At 53.4% G+C, this 17,719-nt stretch overlaps 1 protein-coding gene across 8 annotated transcripts in view; it reads right to left on the minus strand.

Moving 5' to 3' along the window:
* ACAN (aggrecan) overlaps positions 1-17,719 on the minus strand; it is a 60,333-nt gene that overhangs the window by 20,281 nt on the left and 22,333 nt on the right. For 5 of the 8 annotated variants that reach the window (XM_032342056.1, XM_032342057.1, XM_032342060.1 and 2 more), the window contains exons 2-11: positions 14,649-14,725; positions 11,877-12,260; positions 10,838-11,012; positions 9,105-9,232; positions 7,503-7,796; positions 5,876-6,301; positions 3,860-4,037; positions 3,199-3,326; positions 2,289-2,582; positions 931-1,143 (exon numbers count right to left, since the gene is read on the minus strand). In XM_032342056.1, coding sequence (XP_032197947.1) covers positions 931-1,143; positions 2,289-2,582; positions 3,199-3,326; positions 3,860-4,037; positions 5,876-6,301; positions 7,503-7,796; positions 9,105-9,232; positions 10,838-11,012; positions 11,877-12,260; positions 14,649-14,718 — 2,290 coding nt within the window. In that variant the 5' untranslated portion in view covers positions 14,719-14,725. Of the gene's footprint in view, positions 1-930; positions 1,144-2,288; positions 2,583-3,198; positions 3,327-3,859; positions 4,038-5,875; positions 6,302-7,502; positions 7,797-9,104; positions 9,233-10,837; positions 11,013-11,876; positions 12,261-14,072; positions 14,375-14,648; positions 14,726-17,719 lie in introns of those variants that run through there. The other 3 variants (XM_032342062.1, XM_032342055.1, XM_032342061.1) reach the window with 2 other exon arrangements.

Here is a 17,719-nt window from a genome sequence, read left to right on the forward strand (position 1 = left end):
TGAGTGACTACATGGACCAGTGCAAAGCTCTGATATACTCATTTCTTCAAATGAAAATGTCCCTGGACGAGCTGACTCCACTAAGCGCACACACAGTACTGGGCTTTGTTTAATTGAGGCTTACCCAAACTGAGCCATAAAACGAATACTCCACCGCGACTGGGGTGGGGGGAAGCGGTTGGTCAGATTCATTTGGGACACTTTGAATACATCACCCCCTCTGCCTTACAGCACATATTAGCATATCAAAGGCACTGAGAAGGTCTGCAGTGGGGGGCGGGGGGCGGGGCAGGGGAACCTGTTAATCTTTCTGTAAGCCAGCATGTCCCTAAATTTACAGCCATAAAACACTTTTTCCGACATGGTTAGGGGACCAAAGCTTTCATCCTATCAAGTTCCATCCAATTTGATCAGGACAGATGGGGCTCAGGAAGTGCTGGTTGGGGATACCTGGCCCAAAAGAGTGACACAGAAGGAGGATCAAGGCAAGGTGACAGGTCAGAGTCACACTTCCAAAGACCCCTATAGGTCCTTCCCCACTATTGGAGATCTTCCTACAAGAGTTTTTAAAAGGTTAGAGGATAAAGATGTGAATGCAGGAAGACAGACGAAGGGCCCTCTGATCAGCTCAGTGATAGGCATCGCAGTACAGGTGGGAGAAATAAAAAGCAGGGAACAGGGAATTGTGAGGTGGGAGGCGGGGGGGGGTGCGTTTTGTGAAAAAGTCTGTGCCTTCTTTCCCTTGGCGGTTGTCCCAGAGGCCAGTTGAGATGGCTGATGTTGCCCACGGCTGGATATGCTGCCAGCCAGCGTCAGGGCTGGGGAAACAGCACAGGCCCCGGGGAAAGAACCGGTGCGGGCTGGGCCACAGCCTAGGGAGACAGACACCTGCGACTTCAGGACACACCCCAGAGCCCTCCCCTCACAGACCTGGTGGTGGGGAAGTGCCCGCTGGGCTGTAGGCTGGTTCCCATTCCGTCTGGTTTTCCGGCTCAATGGTGAAGTCTGGGATGGCAGTCGTCTCCTCCCCCACAGGGACAGCAGCCACTCCAGGCCCCACTTGGGTAGCGATCCAGTCCTTCACAACAGAGGGAGTGGGTGTGCCACCCTCTTCTTCTCCTGGAGAGGGCGCTGCTGAGACACCTAAAGAGAGGCAGGGGGTGTCTTCCTTCCTGCCAGTGACCCATCCCAGGGGAACTAGGGGATTTTTGAGGAGGGGCCAGCCTGGTGCAAAAACCTTGCTGGGCCTCGACCTTCGCCCAAAGCCCACCTCAAGCCAACTCTTTGGGGAGGCAGAGGAAGGGTCTGGCTTTCTTGAGGCTGCACAGTGGGGCTGAGCGTCTTTGAACTAGGTTTTCAAAGATGGCTCTGGAAGTCTGAGAAGCTGGGGAAAGCTCAGCTTTTATTTTTTTGTTACCTTTGTTTTAAATAATGATACATTCATGGGAAGTTACAAAGACACTCAGTTTTGATGCATCAGATACAAAACGTGGCCCAAGTGCTGACTATAATCTCCACTGTAGTAGATCCAAAACTGGGTGGGGGGGTGGATCTCATCCAGGCAGAGCCCTGCAGGGCTTGGCCACGCCCTAGCCACACCCCCTGGGCTGCTGGATGACGTCACTCCCAGAACTCCCACAGGTGATGAGGACTGACTGATGCGGCAGTGGGTCCTCAGTGTGGGCCAATTAGAACCATGAATTTCTGGTGCTTAGTGAAGAGTAAAAGAATACTTTGACTCAGCTTATCACAAACATATTTACAAGCAGGAGAAAACTGGGCAAGGGTATACAAATCAAAACAGCATATCTATATGTATGTATCTGTTATCTATAGAAAAGGTAACATTTACTGAGAATTTACCCAAGCACAATGCCAAGTGTTCTGTATGCCCTCTTCCAGTTTATCTGCACACCTCTTTGAAGGAGGAATTATTATATCACTATTTTATAGGCTAAGCAGAGGAACAGATCAAGTGACTTGCCCCGGTTGTTGTAACCACAACCACTAAGCAGCAGAGCTGTAATTAAAATTCAGGTCTGCCTAACTTTAGAGCCCCAGTTCTCACTCACTTCTCTCTGCTGCTCTCTGGGGGAACTTTAGGAGGATGTACTTGCCTTGGGGTCAACACCTAAGGTCATGCTAGCTCCAGAGCTTCCCTGCCCCAGAGGGGCTTTCTCCTCCTTGCTCGGAGGGACAGTGATGGTGGACAGGGGCCAGAAGGGGTGAACCCAGAGGAGTCATGCACCAGGCAGAAAGGAGGCTGGACGAGAGGCAGGAAAGCATACCTCGGAAGCAGAAGGCGTGGTGCCGGGACTGGGGGTCAGGGAGGCCTGTCTGGTTGGGGTAGAGGTAGACAGTTCTCACGCCTGGCTTGTCTCCGCCGCAGGAAGGCCTCGGGGTGACGATGGGGTAACGGAGGCTGCCGTCCGACAGCCAGCCGGCGTAGCACTTGTCCAGGCCTCGGCTCCAGGCAGCGTAGAGCTGGCCGGTAGAGGCCAGGGTGGCGTTGTGAGATTCACAGAATGCCAGCGCTTCCTGGAAGGTGAACTGCTCCAGGCGTGTGACGAAGAACACCTCCCCTGGGGGCAGAAGGAAGTTCATGTTTACTGAATACCCACTTGTACCAGGCCCTTATCACACATATCTCATTTAATACTCACCAAGGGTGATATCAGCACAATCAGCTCCTATTTTATAGATGAGGAACCTAAGGCCCAGAGAGGTTAAGTAACTTGCCCCAGGTCCCTAAACTCTTTCCAGGACACCAGCAATTCCAAAATTGGGTTCATTGGAATAGCAATTTGGTGATGATCATTGTAATTAAAAGAAATGAAATGTAACAAAAGAAAAGATCTTTTTTGTTTGTACTGCCTGGTTAAGCAGAGTTTAAAAGGTTTTCTACTGCAGGACTTCCCAGAACCTTTGATTTGTTCCTGGGCACTGGGACTGTCCATGAGACAGATGGCATACCTAAAACTTATCTGTAATAATTAAAGGCTCATTGATCAGCAGAACTCAATGGTTTCAAATCAGTGTTCACCTGCAGTGCTGGGGGAACCCGCATGAACCATGCGGGAGGGAGAGAATGAGCTTAGTCTGAGAGAGGGGCTGGAAAAGGAACAGAACTGGGAGGTTCTTTGTGTCTCCCCAATAGCCCCCTGCCTGGGGCCCAAAATTCGAGAACACGGGCCGTACCTTCGAGCCTGTCCACGTAGCAGTAGACGTCATAGGTTTCTGATGCTGGACGCACACCGTAGGTCCTGACCCCTGGGCTGCTGTCTTTGTCACCCACACACGGAGTCCGAGGGCTCACAATGGGGTATCTGCAAAGGAGCACAGGAGGGGTGCATGGAGGCCTGTTCTAGAGGCTGGGGGATGCAGGGCCCAGGGAGAGGCTGGCAGGTCTCTTGGGGACTTGGACGCATCTTCAGTCATTTGGGATCGAAACCCGGATGGAGCTCCTCTTGCAGCAAGCTCCCTGTGTGGCTGGGGGAAGGGTCTGGGGGCCCCTGGGGGATTCCTGGCTTCAGAAGAGAGCCCGTCATATGGAAGGGCACTGAGTCAAGCTGAAGGGGCCTGGAGTGGGGGGCCTTGAGGAGAGATTCTCCCGGTCTCCTCGGGGAAAATGACCAAGGGCTTAATGTCACCTTGGGCCCTTCCTCACCTGCTCAGAATACGCCTTGGTTCTGGGGGAGAAATTAGGGGAGGAGCCATGGAGTCATTAATTAATTAATTACTGCACAGTGTAGCAGGTGCCCATTCTGCTGGGTGCTGGACGGGTGCTGGACAGGTGCTGCTCCCCGAGCCCCACCGCTCATGGTTGGCTTTGGCCCGGGGGGCGGGGCTGGTCCTTCACCTGACAGTCTGGTCCTGCAGCCAGCCGGCATCACACTGCTCGTAGCCTGCTTCGTAGGCGGCCTGGAGCTGCTCCGGGGAGGCGATGACAGCCCCAGTGTGCAAGCAGGCCTGCTGAGCCTCCTCAAAGGTCAGTGAGTAGCGGGCGGATCCTGGGCGGTAGTGGAACACAACCCCTGCTTTGGGGTGGGGAGAGGAAGAGAAGGAGAGACCAGGTAGGCTCAGAGCAGGCACTGGACAGTGACAGTGACACCACAGTGACAGTGCCCAGAGGGCCTGGTTCTTTGACTTTGAGGGCAGGGAGGGAGCCCCGGCTCCTTCAGGAACGATTCCCCTTCATCTTCTCCTTCCCTTCCTACCTCTGATCCTATCCTCAACCAAGCTGATTCCCTCTGCTTGTTCAAGCCACTCCTGAAATCCATCTCCCCGAGAGGGCCTTGGAGGACTCTTTTGCCCTGGGTGTCCCCAACCCTCCCCTTTGTCCCTTTACTCTTTAAAACAAATGCATTTTTTTTCTCATTATGAAAAGAATAAGCACTCATTACAGAACATTTGGAAAATACAGAGAAGGCTAAGGAATATATTGGACAACCCCTGGCACTTCTTGCACCCGGCCCAGGCCCCAGGAAGCGGGTGCCTGACTGAAGATGCCAGCCAGTGTTTTTGTGGGTGTGTACCAGGAGCGTTCTGGGAGTGGCCTCGTGGCTTTTACCAGGTTTTCAAAGGGGGCAGAGCCTTGTCCTTGAGCTACCTACCCACTTACTCTGCCTCTCCCACTGTGTTCGGCTGTGTACATTGGTCTCTGTTTCTGACCCTTCCCAAGATGATTGACCAGCCTATGTCACACCTTCAAATCCTTGGTCTATACTGTCCCATGTCCCTTGCTCTGTCCTGTGGCTGATGCTCATCTGTCCCTTGGCACCTTCCCACACAGAGCCAATGGGACTCTTTCCAGTCCTGGCCTAACCCTGGGACCCAGCCATTTGGGGGTTACCCTGAAACTCTGAAATGATTTCTCCTTCCCAACAGATTGTACTCATTGGGTCATGTCAGGCTGAAATCCCACTTGGTGGCATCCTGGGTGTGATGGTCGGTGGCAGTGTCCAATCTGCTTTTCCCCCAGAAGGGGACACCACCAAGGCCCTTACAAAAGCCACCCCAGAATGTCCTTCCTGTTCTTGGATTGGAGTTTGGGGAGCAGCTGAGCTCTATAACATCCCAAGCCTCCAAACCTTTATTAAGCCCCTGGAACACACCTTTCCTAGAAGAAGGGCTGGCAAGCATTTTCTGGAAAGGGTCAGACAGAACATAGTTTAGTCTTCGTGGGCTCACTAGTTTCTGTCACAACTACTCAACTCTTTGGTGACAGCCTGAAAAGGGCCACAGAGAGCACACTGATGAGTAGCTGTGGCTTTGTTCCAGTCCAGCTCTATTTGTGGACGTTGAATCTTGAATTTTATGTCATTTTCATTATATGACACAAAAGGTTATTCTCACTCTGACTTTGCCCCCCAACTATTTAAAACTGTAAAGCCATCCCCGATGTGCGGACCATATAGAAACAGGTGGAAAGTTGGTGTGATCGTGGGAGCTCTGTTTGCTGACCCCTGTCCCTGAAGGTCAGCTCTGTGAGGAGCCCCGGGGTCACCTCGTACACCGGTTTTCAAGCGGCTCTGTTCTGTGGTGGTGCCTGATGGGGCGAGGGGGGGCCCTGGACAAAAGGGCCCCAGTTCTTGGCTCCACTCCCCCCTTGACCCATGTGGCATCCTTATCTGCTTGACACATACTCCTATTTTTACCTATGATTTCATTTGAAGGAAATGTTTTATGGCAAAAGAGCATGGGGGTCACTCTCTGGCCTACCGCCTTGTTTTACAAGCGAGGAGAACTGAGTCTGAGGGGAGGAAGGCTTGGCCCAGGTCTCAGGCAAAGTTGAAGGTACAGATCCTTAAGTACTCCAAGTTCTTTCCACCTGCCCCCCAGCCCCCATGCAGCCCCCTGAGGGGCGGGCACTTACCCCCAGGCAATTGTGGCCGCCCAGACACCTCAGCCGTGCCTGGGGCTGCGGTCACCTGCACGACATGGTCCTCACTGGTGAAGGCGGTGAAGGCTGGGCCGGGCGTAGCGGGAACACCCCAGGGCCCGGTGATCTCTCCAGTCCTGTTCTCAGCCTCAGGGAAGGCAGTGGCCCCTCCAACAGGGGCAAACGTGAAGGGCTCCTCGGGCTCCGGGGCGAACGTGAAGGGCTCCTCGGGCTCCGGGACAGTGGGAGAGACACCGAAGATGGGTCTCACGGTGAGGATCACGTTGCCTCGGGCTTCACCCTCGGTGACATTTCTGGGCAGCGGCAACTCCACGTCAGGCCAGGTCACGGTCTGGATGGTGATGTCCTCCTCGCCACCAACCCCGAAGAAGTTTTCTGGGATGTCCACAAAGTCTTCACCTGCGGTGGGGAGAGAAACAGGCTTTAGTGGCTCTACCTGGGGCTGGCTTGAGGGAGATGAGTGGCAGATCCACCTCCTTCCCCACCAGGGAAGGAAAGCTTTCCGTCTCCGTGTGGCTGAAGAGTTCCAAGGGATCATGCCACGAGACACTGACCAAGCAGCTCACCGCTCATATGACCAGTCCGGCTAAACCTCCCTTCCTGATCAACGCCCGCTGCTTCCTCACCTATCTTCTGGGTACCCGGTGCTGTAACTGGCCAGCAGGACAAGGTCAATCAGTTAAGAAGCAGAACTGAGAAAGCTTGCCAAAGATGTGGGAGCCCATGACATGGGTGAAAAGGACCTAAGACCACTGCCTGCCTTGGTCATGAGCCAAAGAGTGACCGGCAAGGACAAGCCAGTCAATCATTTTAAGAAAGAGGAGACCCACAAGCGTGCTACCACTTCCAAAAGGCTGGTTAGGATATTGAAAAGTTAAGAGAGGCTTTGGGGGGAATCTTTGTTACTTTGGCATAAATGCTTCTCTTCGTGTAAAGTCAGGCCATGAAAGCCAAACAGGAAGGAGCTAGGCCACCATGCTGTCCCAATTTCGTCATAACAGGGACACAGCTCCACAGTATCCACATTATTTTTCCTCTAAAAATTTAGCATGTAGTTGTTATCCCTAACCCAGACTGTGTAACATGAAATAAAAACCTTATTTTTAAAAGGTTTAGTCTAAATTTTCCAAAGTAAATTGTAGGTCAGCACTGTTCCCACCTCCCCACTCTTTTCAATGACCTTGTGGTCCTTCTGCACACTGGATTCCAGAGGGTGGATAATGGTGCCCGCCTCTGGGGGGGGGCATGGTTTCGTGCCCCCCACCCACCCCTCAGACAGATGGGAACATTGAGGCTTTCCCCGACTGCACAGTCGCCCGTGGCAGAGCTATGACTCCAACCTGAGCAAACACAGAGTCTAAGCTCGCTCTTTTAATCCTCTTCTGAGCTGACAAGCCAGGGCGGGATCCTGCTGCCTACGGGGCCTCTCCCTTAGGTGTTCTAGGAGCTAGTGACAACAAGGGTGTTGAGACATGGGGTTTGGGCACCTGCGGCCCCTTGAAGGGATAGAAAACAACCCCCATTCCCAGCTCCCCTCTTCTGGGCCCCCATTCCCACGGCACAACGCCCCCCCGCTTCCTGGCATCCCTCTGAGCCCCACCTGTGTAGCAGATGGCATCGTAGCGGGACGAGGGGTCCGGGTAGCCTGTTTGGTTGGCGTGCAGGTAGACGGTCCGCACGCCCAGGAGATTGCCCCCACAGTTGGGCCGGGCCTTGGAGATGGGGTAGCGCACGCTGCGGTCAGCCAGCCAGCCGGCACTGCACACATCCATGCCGCCCTGCCAGGCCAGATAGAGTTGGCCCGTGGTGGCCAGTCGTGCGCCCAGCCGCCGGCACTCATTGGCCGCCTCCTGGAAGGTGAACTTGTCTGGAGACGTCGCATAGAAGACCTCACCTGTGAGGGACAGGATGCGCAGGGTGAGGACCTCTGTCCCCTCTCCTGCCCTGCATCCCCAGGGCATCCATGTGACTCCTAGGCTCCAAATCCTGCTCTAAAGCATCCTTGCTCACGCTCTGCTGTGCAACGTACCTCCTCCCAGGGCATCTTTCCTAGGAGTTAAGCATTGTCCATGCAAGCAATCCTTTAAAAAAATTCAAGTTGTGATGGGAAGAACAGGTATTAGGCTTTGACCCTCCCAGCAGTGGTTCCCAAATGGGGGTTTCTAGGCCCCAAAGCATCCATAAGGGCCTTGTGAGCTCTTTTTACTATTTTCGCAAACCTAAGCATGTTGTGTTGGGGGTAGGGGTTGGGAGTGGGTATCTGTTTCCTGGGAAGGAGCTGGTTGTCCCCACTTAGTGGCAGCTCTGATTGGCCATGCCTTTGGTGAGCCAAGAATGGGAACACAAATATTTGCTCCTTAACAGGCCCTGGGCCCAGGGGCAAGAGAAAGGGAGCCCCGGGGTGAGAAAGCAGGGGACTGTCCCAGCCTCAGAGTGAGCCAGGTTGTCAGGTCTTATCTCCAGCCTGGGGGAAGCTGCAAACTTGGGTGGGCTGGGGGCAGAGGCGGCAGAGCCTGGAGTGTCAAAAGGGGTGATGTGTGCAGGTGGGAGAAGAGGTAGTCCTCCACATGCCTGGGTCACGCAGGAAGCTCTGCTTGTGATCAAGATGAGCACCCTTTACAAAGCAGAGAAAGACCCCAGCTTCCTTCCTGCCGTCACTGAGGCTCTCCAGAACCAGCCCACCAGGAGAGCCCAGATGACGCTGGGGGCGGGCAGCAGGGAAACTGGAGAGGGTGGAAGGGCAGCCGGCTCTCCTGGGAACTACATTTCTGATGGACCCACCCTGGAGTGGCCTGGGGTGTCCTTTGCGAGGGTGACAAGGCTGGGCTGGGCTTTACTGGAGCAGTGACCCTTGGGACAGCGATGGGCTGGTCAGAGCAGCAGGGGTCCTGGCTGGGAGGGGCGGTCCCCAGCCCAGCCCAGCAGAGAGACCGAGACAAGCATTCTTGGGCCCAGTAGTGGGACCAGGTGGTTGGTAGGTGTCCACCGCCTGCTGAGGCTCTTTCCAAAGTGGGGAGTGAGGGCATCTGGGGGCCCATTCCATCCCCCCACAGGCCCCCCACCCTCTCTGGGCAAGGCAGGGAGGGGTCTGGTGTGCGCTGCCCTGGGTTTGTGGTCTGCCTCAGAGGAGGCCCACATGCTTCCTAGTGTCACTGGGGAGAAGGGGACAGAGAGGTGTCTTGGGAAGGGGACAGGGCCTCACCCTCCATCTCCTCAGCGAAGCAGTAGACATCATAGGTCTCATTGGTGTCGCGGATGCCATAGGTTCTCACGCCTGGAAACTCATCCTTGTCCCCATAGCAGCCTTCCCTCGGAGTGTGGATGGGGTACCTGCCGGGAACCCAGAGTGGATGTTGTGTGACACTCAGGGGACAGAAGGCGTGCGTGGCCTGGGCCCTGGTATCCTCCTCCCATGTGGGAGGAAACGGGGACTCACTGGTGTGTTTGCCAGCATCTTCCCTGGATATGGGGACTGTTCGTCTTTATGGCTTTGTTCCCCAAGCTTTGATGAGATACATGTTTTCACAGTCAGTGGCGATTACAGGCAGCCCCCTTTGCCAAATACATATTGGAACCGAACATCCAGGGCCTGCAAACCTTTTCTATAGAAAGGCCAGAGAGTAAATAAATATTTTAGGTCTTGTGGGCCGCAGAGTCTCATCTTGACCCCTCAACTCTGGCACGGTAGCGTGAAGCAGTCACAGAGTTCCCACACGACTTTATGTACAGAAATAAAGGTGGGTTGGATTTGACCCATTGGCCACCATATGCCGACCCCTACTTTGTGTCATTTGAGTCTCACGTCCACCTAATGAGGCAAGTGTTAGAAACACTGCATTTTAACCTGGAAGAAACTGGGCCCTGAGACGATAAACAATCTGCCCAAGGTCACACAGCTTCTAAGTGTCAGAGCTGTGTTTTGAGCCCAGCTTTTTCTGAGGCCATAGTGCGGGCCCTTGCACTATGCTAGGCTGCTGTCTTGTCTTGTCTTCCTGCTGATAGCCTTTGTGTCCTAAGATCTGAAAGATCTACCCCAACATTGTGAAGATATTTTCCTTTGTTTTCTTCTGGAGGCTTTGTGGTTCCAGCTCTTCCATTCAGAGCTCTGATCCACCCTGAATGCATGTCTCATCCTGCCTCAACAGGCTCTCATGGCTTGAGATCCCTCGAGCGCAGAGCTCTGTCTGTGCGGAGGGGCTACGCATCCCTCAGCAGCCACCCGCACGGAAAAAAAGCACCAGAAAGCTTAATTTATGTCTTGCCTTGTTAAAAACAACAACAACAAAAAGGCAAGGGTTTTACAAAAAAACCACAAAACACCAAAGCCTCAAGAAACTGCAGAGATCATGGCAAAGGGGAACAGGGGTAGGAAGGGTAATGATGGGTCATTTGCTCATTTAGGGTGAAGTTGCTAGCAGCTCCTGACTGCCACAGGGCAGACTGACAAGGATCTAGACAGGTCAAGAGTCTTCCATCAGCAGAGCCAGACATTGTCATCAGACGTTCCAGAATGTGTCGTGACCACCCCAGGGGCTCCTATCTGAGATGGTCTGGGACAAGGGGCACAGTTGCTTTATGGCTCACGCTACATTTTCAAATGAATACAATAAGCCCCTTTTTTAAAAAAAACTAAGGCACAGCTTTCTGTGCAAGTTCTATATTCTTTTAAAATTCCTTGCAGCCACTAAAAGTATTTGCCCGGGAGCACTGGAGCTTTCTGGAAAAGCACGTGGTGAATTTTTTGCATGCAGCATAGCTGACCCATGATTGTATCTTTCCTCATAGCTCAATTGGATGAGCTTGCTCCTGAACAACGACATAAGCATGGTTAGAGTAGGCTGAGGTATTGCTCCAGCCCCAACCCAGGCTGGCCACAGCATCACGGCGGCCCCAGGCCCGGGCTGCCCGACTCTGCATGTGGCCCTGGCAGCATACCTGACAGTCTGGTCGGCCAGCCAGCCGGCGTCACACTGGTGGAAGCCGTCCTCGTAGGCGGCCTGCAGCTGCTCGGGGGTGGCAATGATGGCACTGTTCTGCAGGCAGGCCCGCTGCGCCCTGTCGAAGTCCAGAGTGTAGCGCGTGGAGATGGCTCTGTAATGGAACACGATGCCTGCAAGACACGCGCAGGTGGGAGAGCAGGTCAGGCACAGCCTCCTGTCATCAAAGTCCTTGAAGATTTATGGCTATGGTCAAGGGGCCTGGTCTGGGCATCTAGCAAATGCACTGATCTCCCCACATTCACATGTGGTCCTTCTGCCTTTGCTAAAATACCTCTAGTGACGGGGACCTCACTACCTTACAGAGGACCTGTTTTGAATATCTGATAATTCTGATAATCAGAAAGTTCTTGAATTGAACTAAAATCTGCCTTCTTTTACTTTTTTTTGTGGCGCTCCCAGGCCCCATATTTTCTTCAGGGAAAGAGACACTCAGAGCTCCAAGTATCCTCAGCCCAGGGGCATCCTAGTGGGAACCCTATCCTCAAACTAACCAAACTAACCTTGGGCCAGGGAGAGAAAGGGAACCAGGGAGGCTTCATCCCTTTCTCTGGCTTCTGGAGCTGAGAATGGGTCTGGGGTGGGAGGCTGGGGAGGGAAAAGACATCTGGATGAAGAGTCAGGAGACCACTCTGGCTCGCTTCCAGGGAAACGTCAGGCAGATCACCTAACCTCAGTTTGCTTATCTGTAAAATGGGGATGATCACGGAATCATGGGATTGTAGCAAAGCACAAACTTTCATTTACATGTGATGATGGCCAAGATGTTTTTAAGTCCCTCAAAGTCCAGAGAGAATGGCAGTCCCATCTCCGTGTTACAGAGACACAACTGAAGTTAAGTGACTTGACTCAGGTGGGTGGAAGCTGGTGGGGTAGGAGCCGGGATTTGAAAACCAGCCTGCCTGCATCCATTCCCGTGAGCATACCATTCTAGTTCTTTCCCCAGGTGAAGCAGTGTCCCTGTGGGACGTTCTCACCTTTCACCATGACCTCTACGGTAGCCTCGCTGTCCTCAATGCCGTGCATAACCTCACAGCGGTAGATCCCAGAGTCATTGGAGCGAAGGTTCTGGATTTCCAAGGTGGCGTCGCTGGGGATGGCCGGGTAGTTGGGCAGCGAGACCTTGTCTTGGTAGGCACTGTTGACCCGTACCTGCCCTTCCGTGGCTACCAACAGGACCACCTCCTTCTCCTTGGAAATGCGGCTCCACTTAATTCTCGGGGCGAGGGGGGCAGTGGAGGGGGCGGTGGTCACAGGATGCATGGGGTCGATGAAGTAGCAGGGGATGCTGAGGGAGTTCCCCAGGAGGACCCGCAGAGGGGATGGTTCGGGGATGCTGACACTCAGTGAGTTGTCAGGGTCTGTGGGGCAGGGACAGAGCTGTTAGTGACTGGAGAGGACCACCCAGCCTCCTGGTCAGTTCTGGAAATGACAAAATCCCGTGAGTGCATCTGTATTTATGGTGTGTGTGTGGAACACTCCTGTACCATCTGGAATTCTGGGAAGCTTTGCAACACCTTTTCCAGAGCAACCTTCCTCAAGAACCCCGGTCTCCTTACCTCAAGACAGGAACTATGGGACTGGAAAAGGGCTGCAGGGAGGGCAAAGAAAACTTTAGAGCTGAGATTCTGCCTCTCTGTTTCTCAACCTTGGGTACCCCAGGGGATACCAAGCCATAAGAGAAACAGGACTCCCATCTTCCTGAAATGACAGCTTAAAGATTTTGGGGAAAATCACTTCCGGGCAGGAAAAGTTGTGATGAGGAAGAAAAATAAATCCACATGATGTTTAAAGCTCACATGCAAAATGACATAGACACTTGAGGTCTGCTTTGGACTCCATCCTGTCTTTGCGGAAGGACAAGGCATTTTCTCCTGCTGTTGGGGACTCAGGGATGGGGGACGGGCTGGAGAAGCGTCAGAGAAGCGTAGACATTCATGTACGTCCACAAAAAGTCAGAGAGGGATGGGGGTTGGGAGTGGCATATGAGCAGCTCCTCAAAAAATCACGGAGAGTATTGGCAGGAAAGATGTCACATGTTTACCAAATACACTTAGAAGTAAAAGATCTTCCTGGAATGGGAAAGAAACAGCTCTTGCAAAAATAGCACCTTTCATGACAGGTCATAGACTTATGGGACCCTTTTTTTTTTTTCCAGGAGAGCCTACAGGTTGAAAATAAAAATGTCTCAGATATTTGTGGGTGGCAAATACGTAACAGGGCAAGGATGGGGGGCAGGGAAGTTTGGGGGGCCCAGCCCTAAGCTCTGAGGTTCTGGGCAGCCACTATTAGGTCCTTCCACAAAAATCTTCCTCTGAATGCTCAGCCCTCACCCCACAACACAGCATGGTTTTAGAGCTGGCTGTTCTCCGGTTCTCCAGGGAGAGCTAAAAGTGACTGCAGGGCCCAACACTGCAGTTTTTAAAGCTCTCATGTGACCCTATGAACTGGTTTGCCTGTGTGGGCAAACCACCCAGGTTACAGCCAAGGGCTGGATATTTGTGGGTCCCCGAGCGAGAGTACAGATGGAGACCCATATATCCTACGTATAAATATTTAAAAGTTATAAATCAAGTCCACAGATCGTTAAATAAAATATGCTCTATCTTCTTATTTGACAATGATACCTTTCAAAAATGAAAAGCCAGATTCTAATCTAGGATTCTTGGATTCCCTAGCATTTTGCACTGGACTCTGGTGCAAAAGCAGGGGGCCGCCTTCTTTGCCAGTTCTCAGCACGGTGAGGGGTCTGCGCTTATCCCAGCCCTCACACCCCAGCTCTGTCCACACCGCACACAAACAGCCACCCCTTGACCTCTCCCTCAGGCCTGGGACGGCTCTCACCAAGAGCATGGTCCTCCCTCTTGGAGGATGGGTCCTGGAAGTGGCTTGGGTCCGCTTGGGCAGGTAATTTGGGGCATGCTGGGTATCCAGAGTGTGGTCTAAAGGGAGAGAGCCTCGATCTGGATGGACATGTCCCTACAGACCCCTCATCCTTTAAGGAGCACTGGGGCTGGAGGAGGGCCGGAGGGAAGCCCGAAAGTGCATGGCCCAGAGCAGGGGCCTCTCCTGCCTAGGTCTAAGGGAGATACAGCTCACTTTGGGGCCAACCCGTCCTGTAGTCAGGGGGCAGTTCGTTTACTTGGTTGAGGGCTCCATGATCAGAAACCCACCTCGTGCCTGCCGTATGTGAAAGACCCCGCGGGATCTTCCTGAGGACAGTTTGCCAAGAAAAACAAAGACCTGCGCGAGGCGTTGGGGACTTCTTTCTGCTTCTCAAGGAATTTTCTCTTCTTTGATGTTCTAGCGGATCCTTCCTTGGCAGCTTTTCCTCTCTGGGTTTATCTATAATCCCGCCCCAACCCCAAGCTCAGCGTGTGGCGGTTTAGGGTAAGAGCCACAGAGAAGAGATGGGAAGATGGATACCCTCCAGGAGCTCTCCCTCTCGGCTGCTCATCTGCTAGGACGGCCAGGAGCCGACCTGCGCCAGGGCTCCAGGGCGCATGTGCGTGTGTGCGTGCGTGTGTGCGTGCATGTGTGCATGCGTGCGTGCGTTCAGGTGCACGGGTGCGCTCCCCGCGCAGCGAGGCTTGCCTTCCATAGGGAAGGGGCAGGCAGGGCGGGGAAAAGGCCAGGAAGGGGGAGCTTGTACCCCTGGGAGCAGCAGCACTCAGTTCGGGACCTAGTACCCGGAATCCAGTCTTCTGCGGCTGCTGGATGCGCGAGGCACGCGCGGGGGGTGTCCTTACCTGAAGTTTCTAGGGAGCTGACGGCTGTGATGACTCTCAGAGTCACAAACACCAGGAGTAAAGTGGTCATAGTTCACCTGCAAGAAGGGAGGCGGAGGGGTTAGTTGGAGGTTCAGATATGGTGAGATAGGAGGTCACGTGGCACAGGACACAAAGTGATCAATTCCACGGGCGGAGATCTGACATCCCAGCAAGATAAGGCGGCTGCTTGTGGTTCGAGGGATGTCTCCTCCAAGAATCCTCTCTTCGTAATGCCTCCACGGATGTCTCGGTTTGATGACACGTGCAAGGCTGGAAACCTCCTCCTGTCTCTTCTAGGGCACGTCCCACCCTCTGACCTGTAAAGGCTGTGTCTGAAGGATCCCTGTGATGGTTGATGTCATGTCGACTTGACTGGACCCTGGGCTGTTCAGATATTTGTTCAAACATCATTTTGGGTGCGTCTCTGGGGATGTTTTTGGATGAGGTGAACATTTAAGTTGGTAACTAAGTAAAGCAGGTTGCCCTGATAATGTGGGTGGGCCTCGTCTAATCAGTGGAAGGCGTGAATTTTTTTTTTTTTTTAAACAAACAAACAAACAAACAAACACTGAACCGCTTCCAGGAGAGAGCCCATTCCTCCTGCCTGATGACCTTCAAACTGCTTTCAGATTTGCACTGAAACATTGGCTTTCCCTGGGTCTCGAGTCTTCAGACTCAGGCTGGAACTATACCCTGGCTTTATTGGGCCTCTGGCTTACCTGGTACCTCCAGAATCATGTGAGCCAATTCCTTACATCAATTCCTTCCTCTATAGATGCACACATCCAATTGATTCTGTCTCTTTGGAGAAGTCTGATATAATCCCCCAGGCCCAGAGAAATGAAATCAGTTAGCCAACCTCCTTGATGGAATCCAGGCCTGCCCCCAACTTCAAATTTGGGAATCTTCTGTGTTGTTAGGATAAAGAAAGTCCAAGTTTTGGAACACAATTCACAGGGGCCTGGGTCAAGCCAGGGGAAGGACTCCCAACCAAAGAGCCCTTGAGGAGGCTTTGGAATGGACAGATTAATCATGGAGGAGAGCAGTGAGATCCCAAGACCCCCAGATCCCTCCTACTGGCCCAAACAATGACTTCCTGGGAATCAGAAAAGCTTTCCTTATTGTTATCTGCAGTAAAACTGTCATGCCAAGTATGCAAATCCATGACAACCACAACATAAAGGCCTCCCCTGCACAGCTGGGCCCCTGACTCCAAGTGGGTCACTGCAGGTAGACCCCAAAAAGACCCCATTAAACATACAAGAGATCAACCATAACAGTGGTCATCGATCTTGGCTGTATATGGAAATCACGTGAGCTTCAGCCTAGTCTTGAGGCATTTTAAAACCTCCCCAGAAGGTTCTAATGTGCGGCCAAGACAGAGCACCACCAGCTAGAGAGTGTGCGGTCCTGTAGCAGACCCTGTGGCTGGCACCCCATGACAGGTGCCTGATGATGTTTCCTGAGTTGCTCTGTTGGTGGGACCCGCACTGGCACCCATCCTCCCCTCCCATCCAGACTGGGAGCATTTCATCTTGGTTTAGGAAGTATCTGCATCGCAGATGCTCCTTGTGGGGTGGGGGGAGGGAGGTGGAAGGGCTGGAGGACCTGGAACAAAGACAAGCATGGAGCTTTGGGGAGGCTGGGACGCACCCCTGGGTTCCCCGCTGTGTCAGAGTCTGATGGCCCAGCAGGTGTCGCTGTTGGCTCAGTCACCATCAGCGGGGGTTGGGGGGGGCAGGGGCAGCTCCTGGGCTCCTTTCCCAGGAATGCATGGGGGAGGGGCAGGTAGGGCCCAGGACTCTGGGTTGACCCAGTTGACCTTTCTTTCCATCCCTGTCATTCATGTCACATACGTTTGTCACCTGAGAGATGGAAGGACGGTCTGTCCCCATCTCTTGGGGACAGAGTCTCCAAGGACTTTGTCCCCACTCAGGGGACAGAGATAAGTGTGTGAGGCATGTTTCCCTCTCACCATAGGACATCTGGAAAATCCCAGAGACCTAACAAGCTGTCCCTTGCTTCTCCTCAGAGATGTTCCTCCTTTGATGCCTTCTTCATTCTCTGGGGTTCCAGGTCCGTGTGGGGCCACTCACGTGTGGCACTCCTTTCAGGCCCACCAGTTGTGGGAAATTGTCCCCCAGAGGCTGGGAGGGTAAGGTGTCCCCTCCTGTCTGGGGAGGGGGCTAGACTTGCGAGCTCCTCTCTTCCCAGAGCCTCCGGGATACGGTGTCCAGACACAGGGCCCGCCTGTTCTTCCCTCAGAACACCCTCCACTGGGAAGTTCTGTGTATGTTTTTGGAGGCGCGTTTCTTCCCAAACTCCATGAACAAGCCCGCCATTGTCCCAGAGGCAGTGCCTCTCTGTGGGGCTGGGGCCCGCTCTGTTTTTCTCCCTGGCCTCCACCGGGAATGGACAGGGCAGGGGTTTGGGGTAGGGGTGGACTGGACAGAGAAACTAATTTTATTTCTTCTTCTTTTTTTAAGACCAACTTTGGGATAGAAACATTGCAATAAATATGCTCTTGTGTTTGTGTTTTCTCAGCTGTAAAGAAAATAGGGAGAAATACCATTCTGTCCGGCTTCCAAGTGTCTCCAGGACTCACTGAGTCTTTTATGGAAGGAGACAGACTCTGCCAGCCTGTCAACAGGGAGGCCTTTCTCCACGGCAAGCACAGCGAGGTGGTGGCGAGGGGACGGGGCTGGGGCTGAGGAAGGGGACCGGAGTATCTGGATTGAAGTGAGACCAGGAGTTTGGGGGAGCATGATGGGAGGGTGGGGGCTGAGGGGGTTCTGTGTGTGGCTGGGTGGGTCACCAAGGAACTGGCTTTCTCAGGAGAGAAGAACTAGGAGGCCTGATGGGAATGTAAGCTTACTAGAGTTTTTGAACTGAGCTGAAGGGGTGTGTGTGTGTGTGTGTGTGTGTGTGTACGCGCACACACTCACGTGTGCGTGCCCCATAGCTGGAGGTAGGAAAAACCTCCACCTTCTCATCAGCTAGACTCTGCCTCACGGTTGCTGACCTAGCCAGGGCCTAAGCCTTTACTCCAC

Source organism: Mustela erminea, chromosome 5, assembly GCF_009829155.1.
Source record: "Mustela erminea isolate mMusErm1 chromosome 5, mMusErm1.Pri, whole genome shotgun sequence".
In the NCBI taxonomy this organism is placed as follows: domain Eukaryota; kingdom Metazoa; phylum Chordata; class Mammalia; order Carnivora; family Mustelidae; genus Mustela; species Mustela erminea.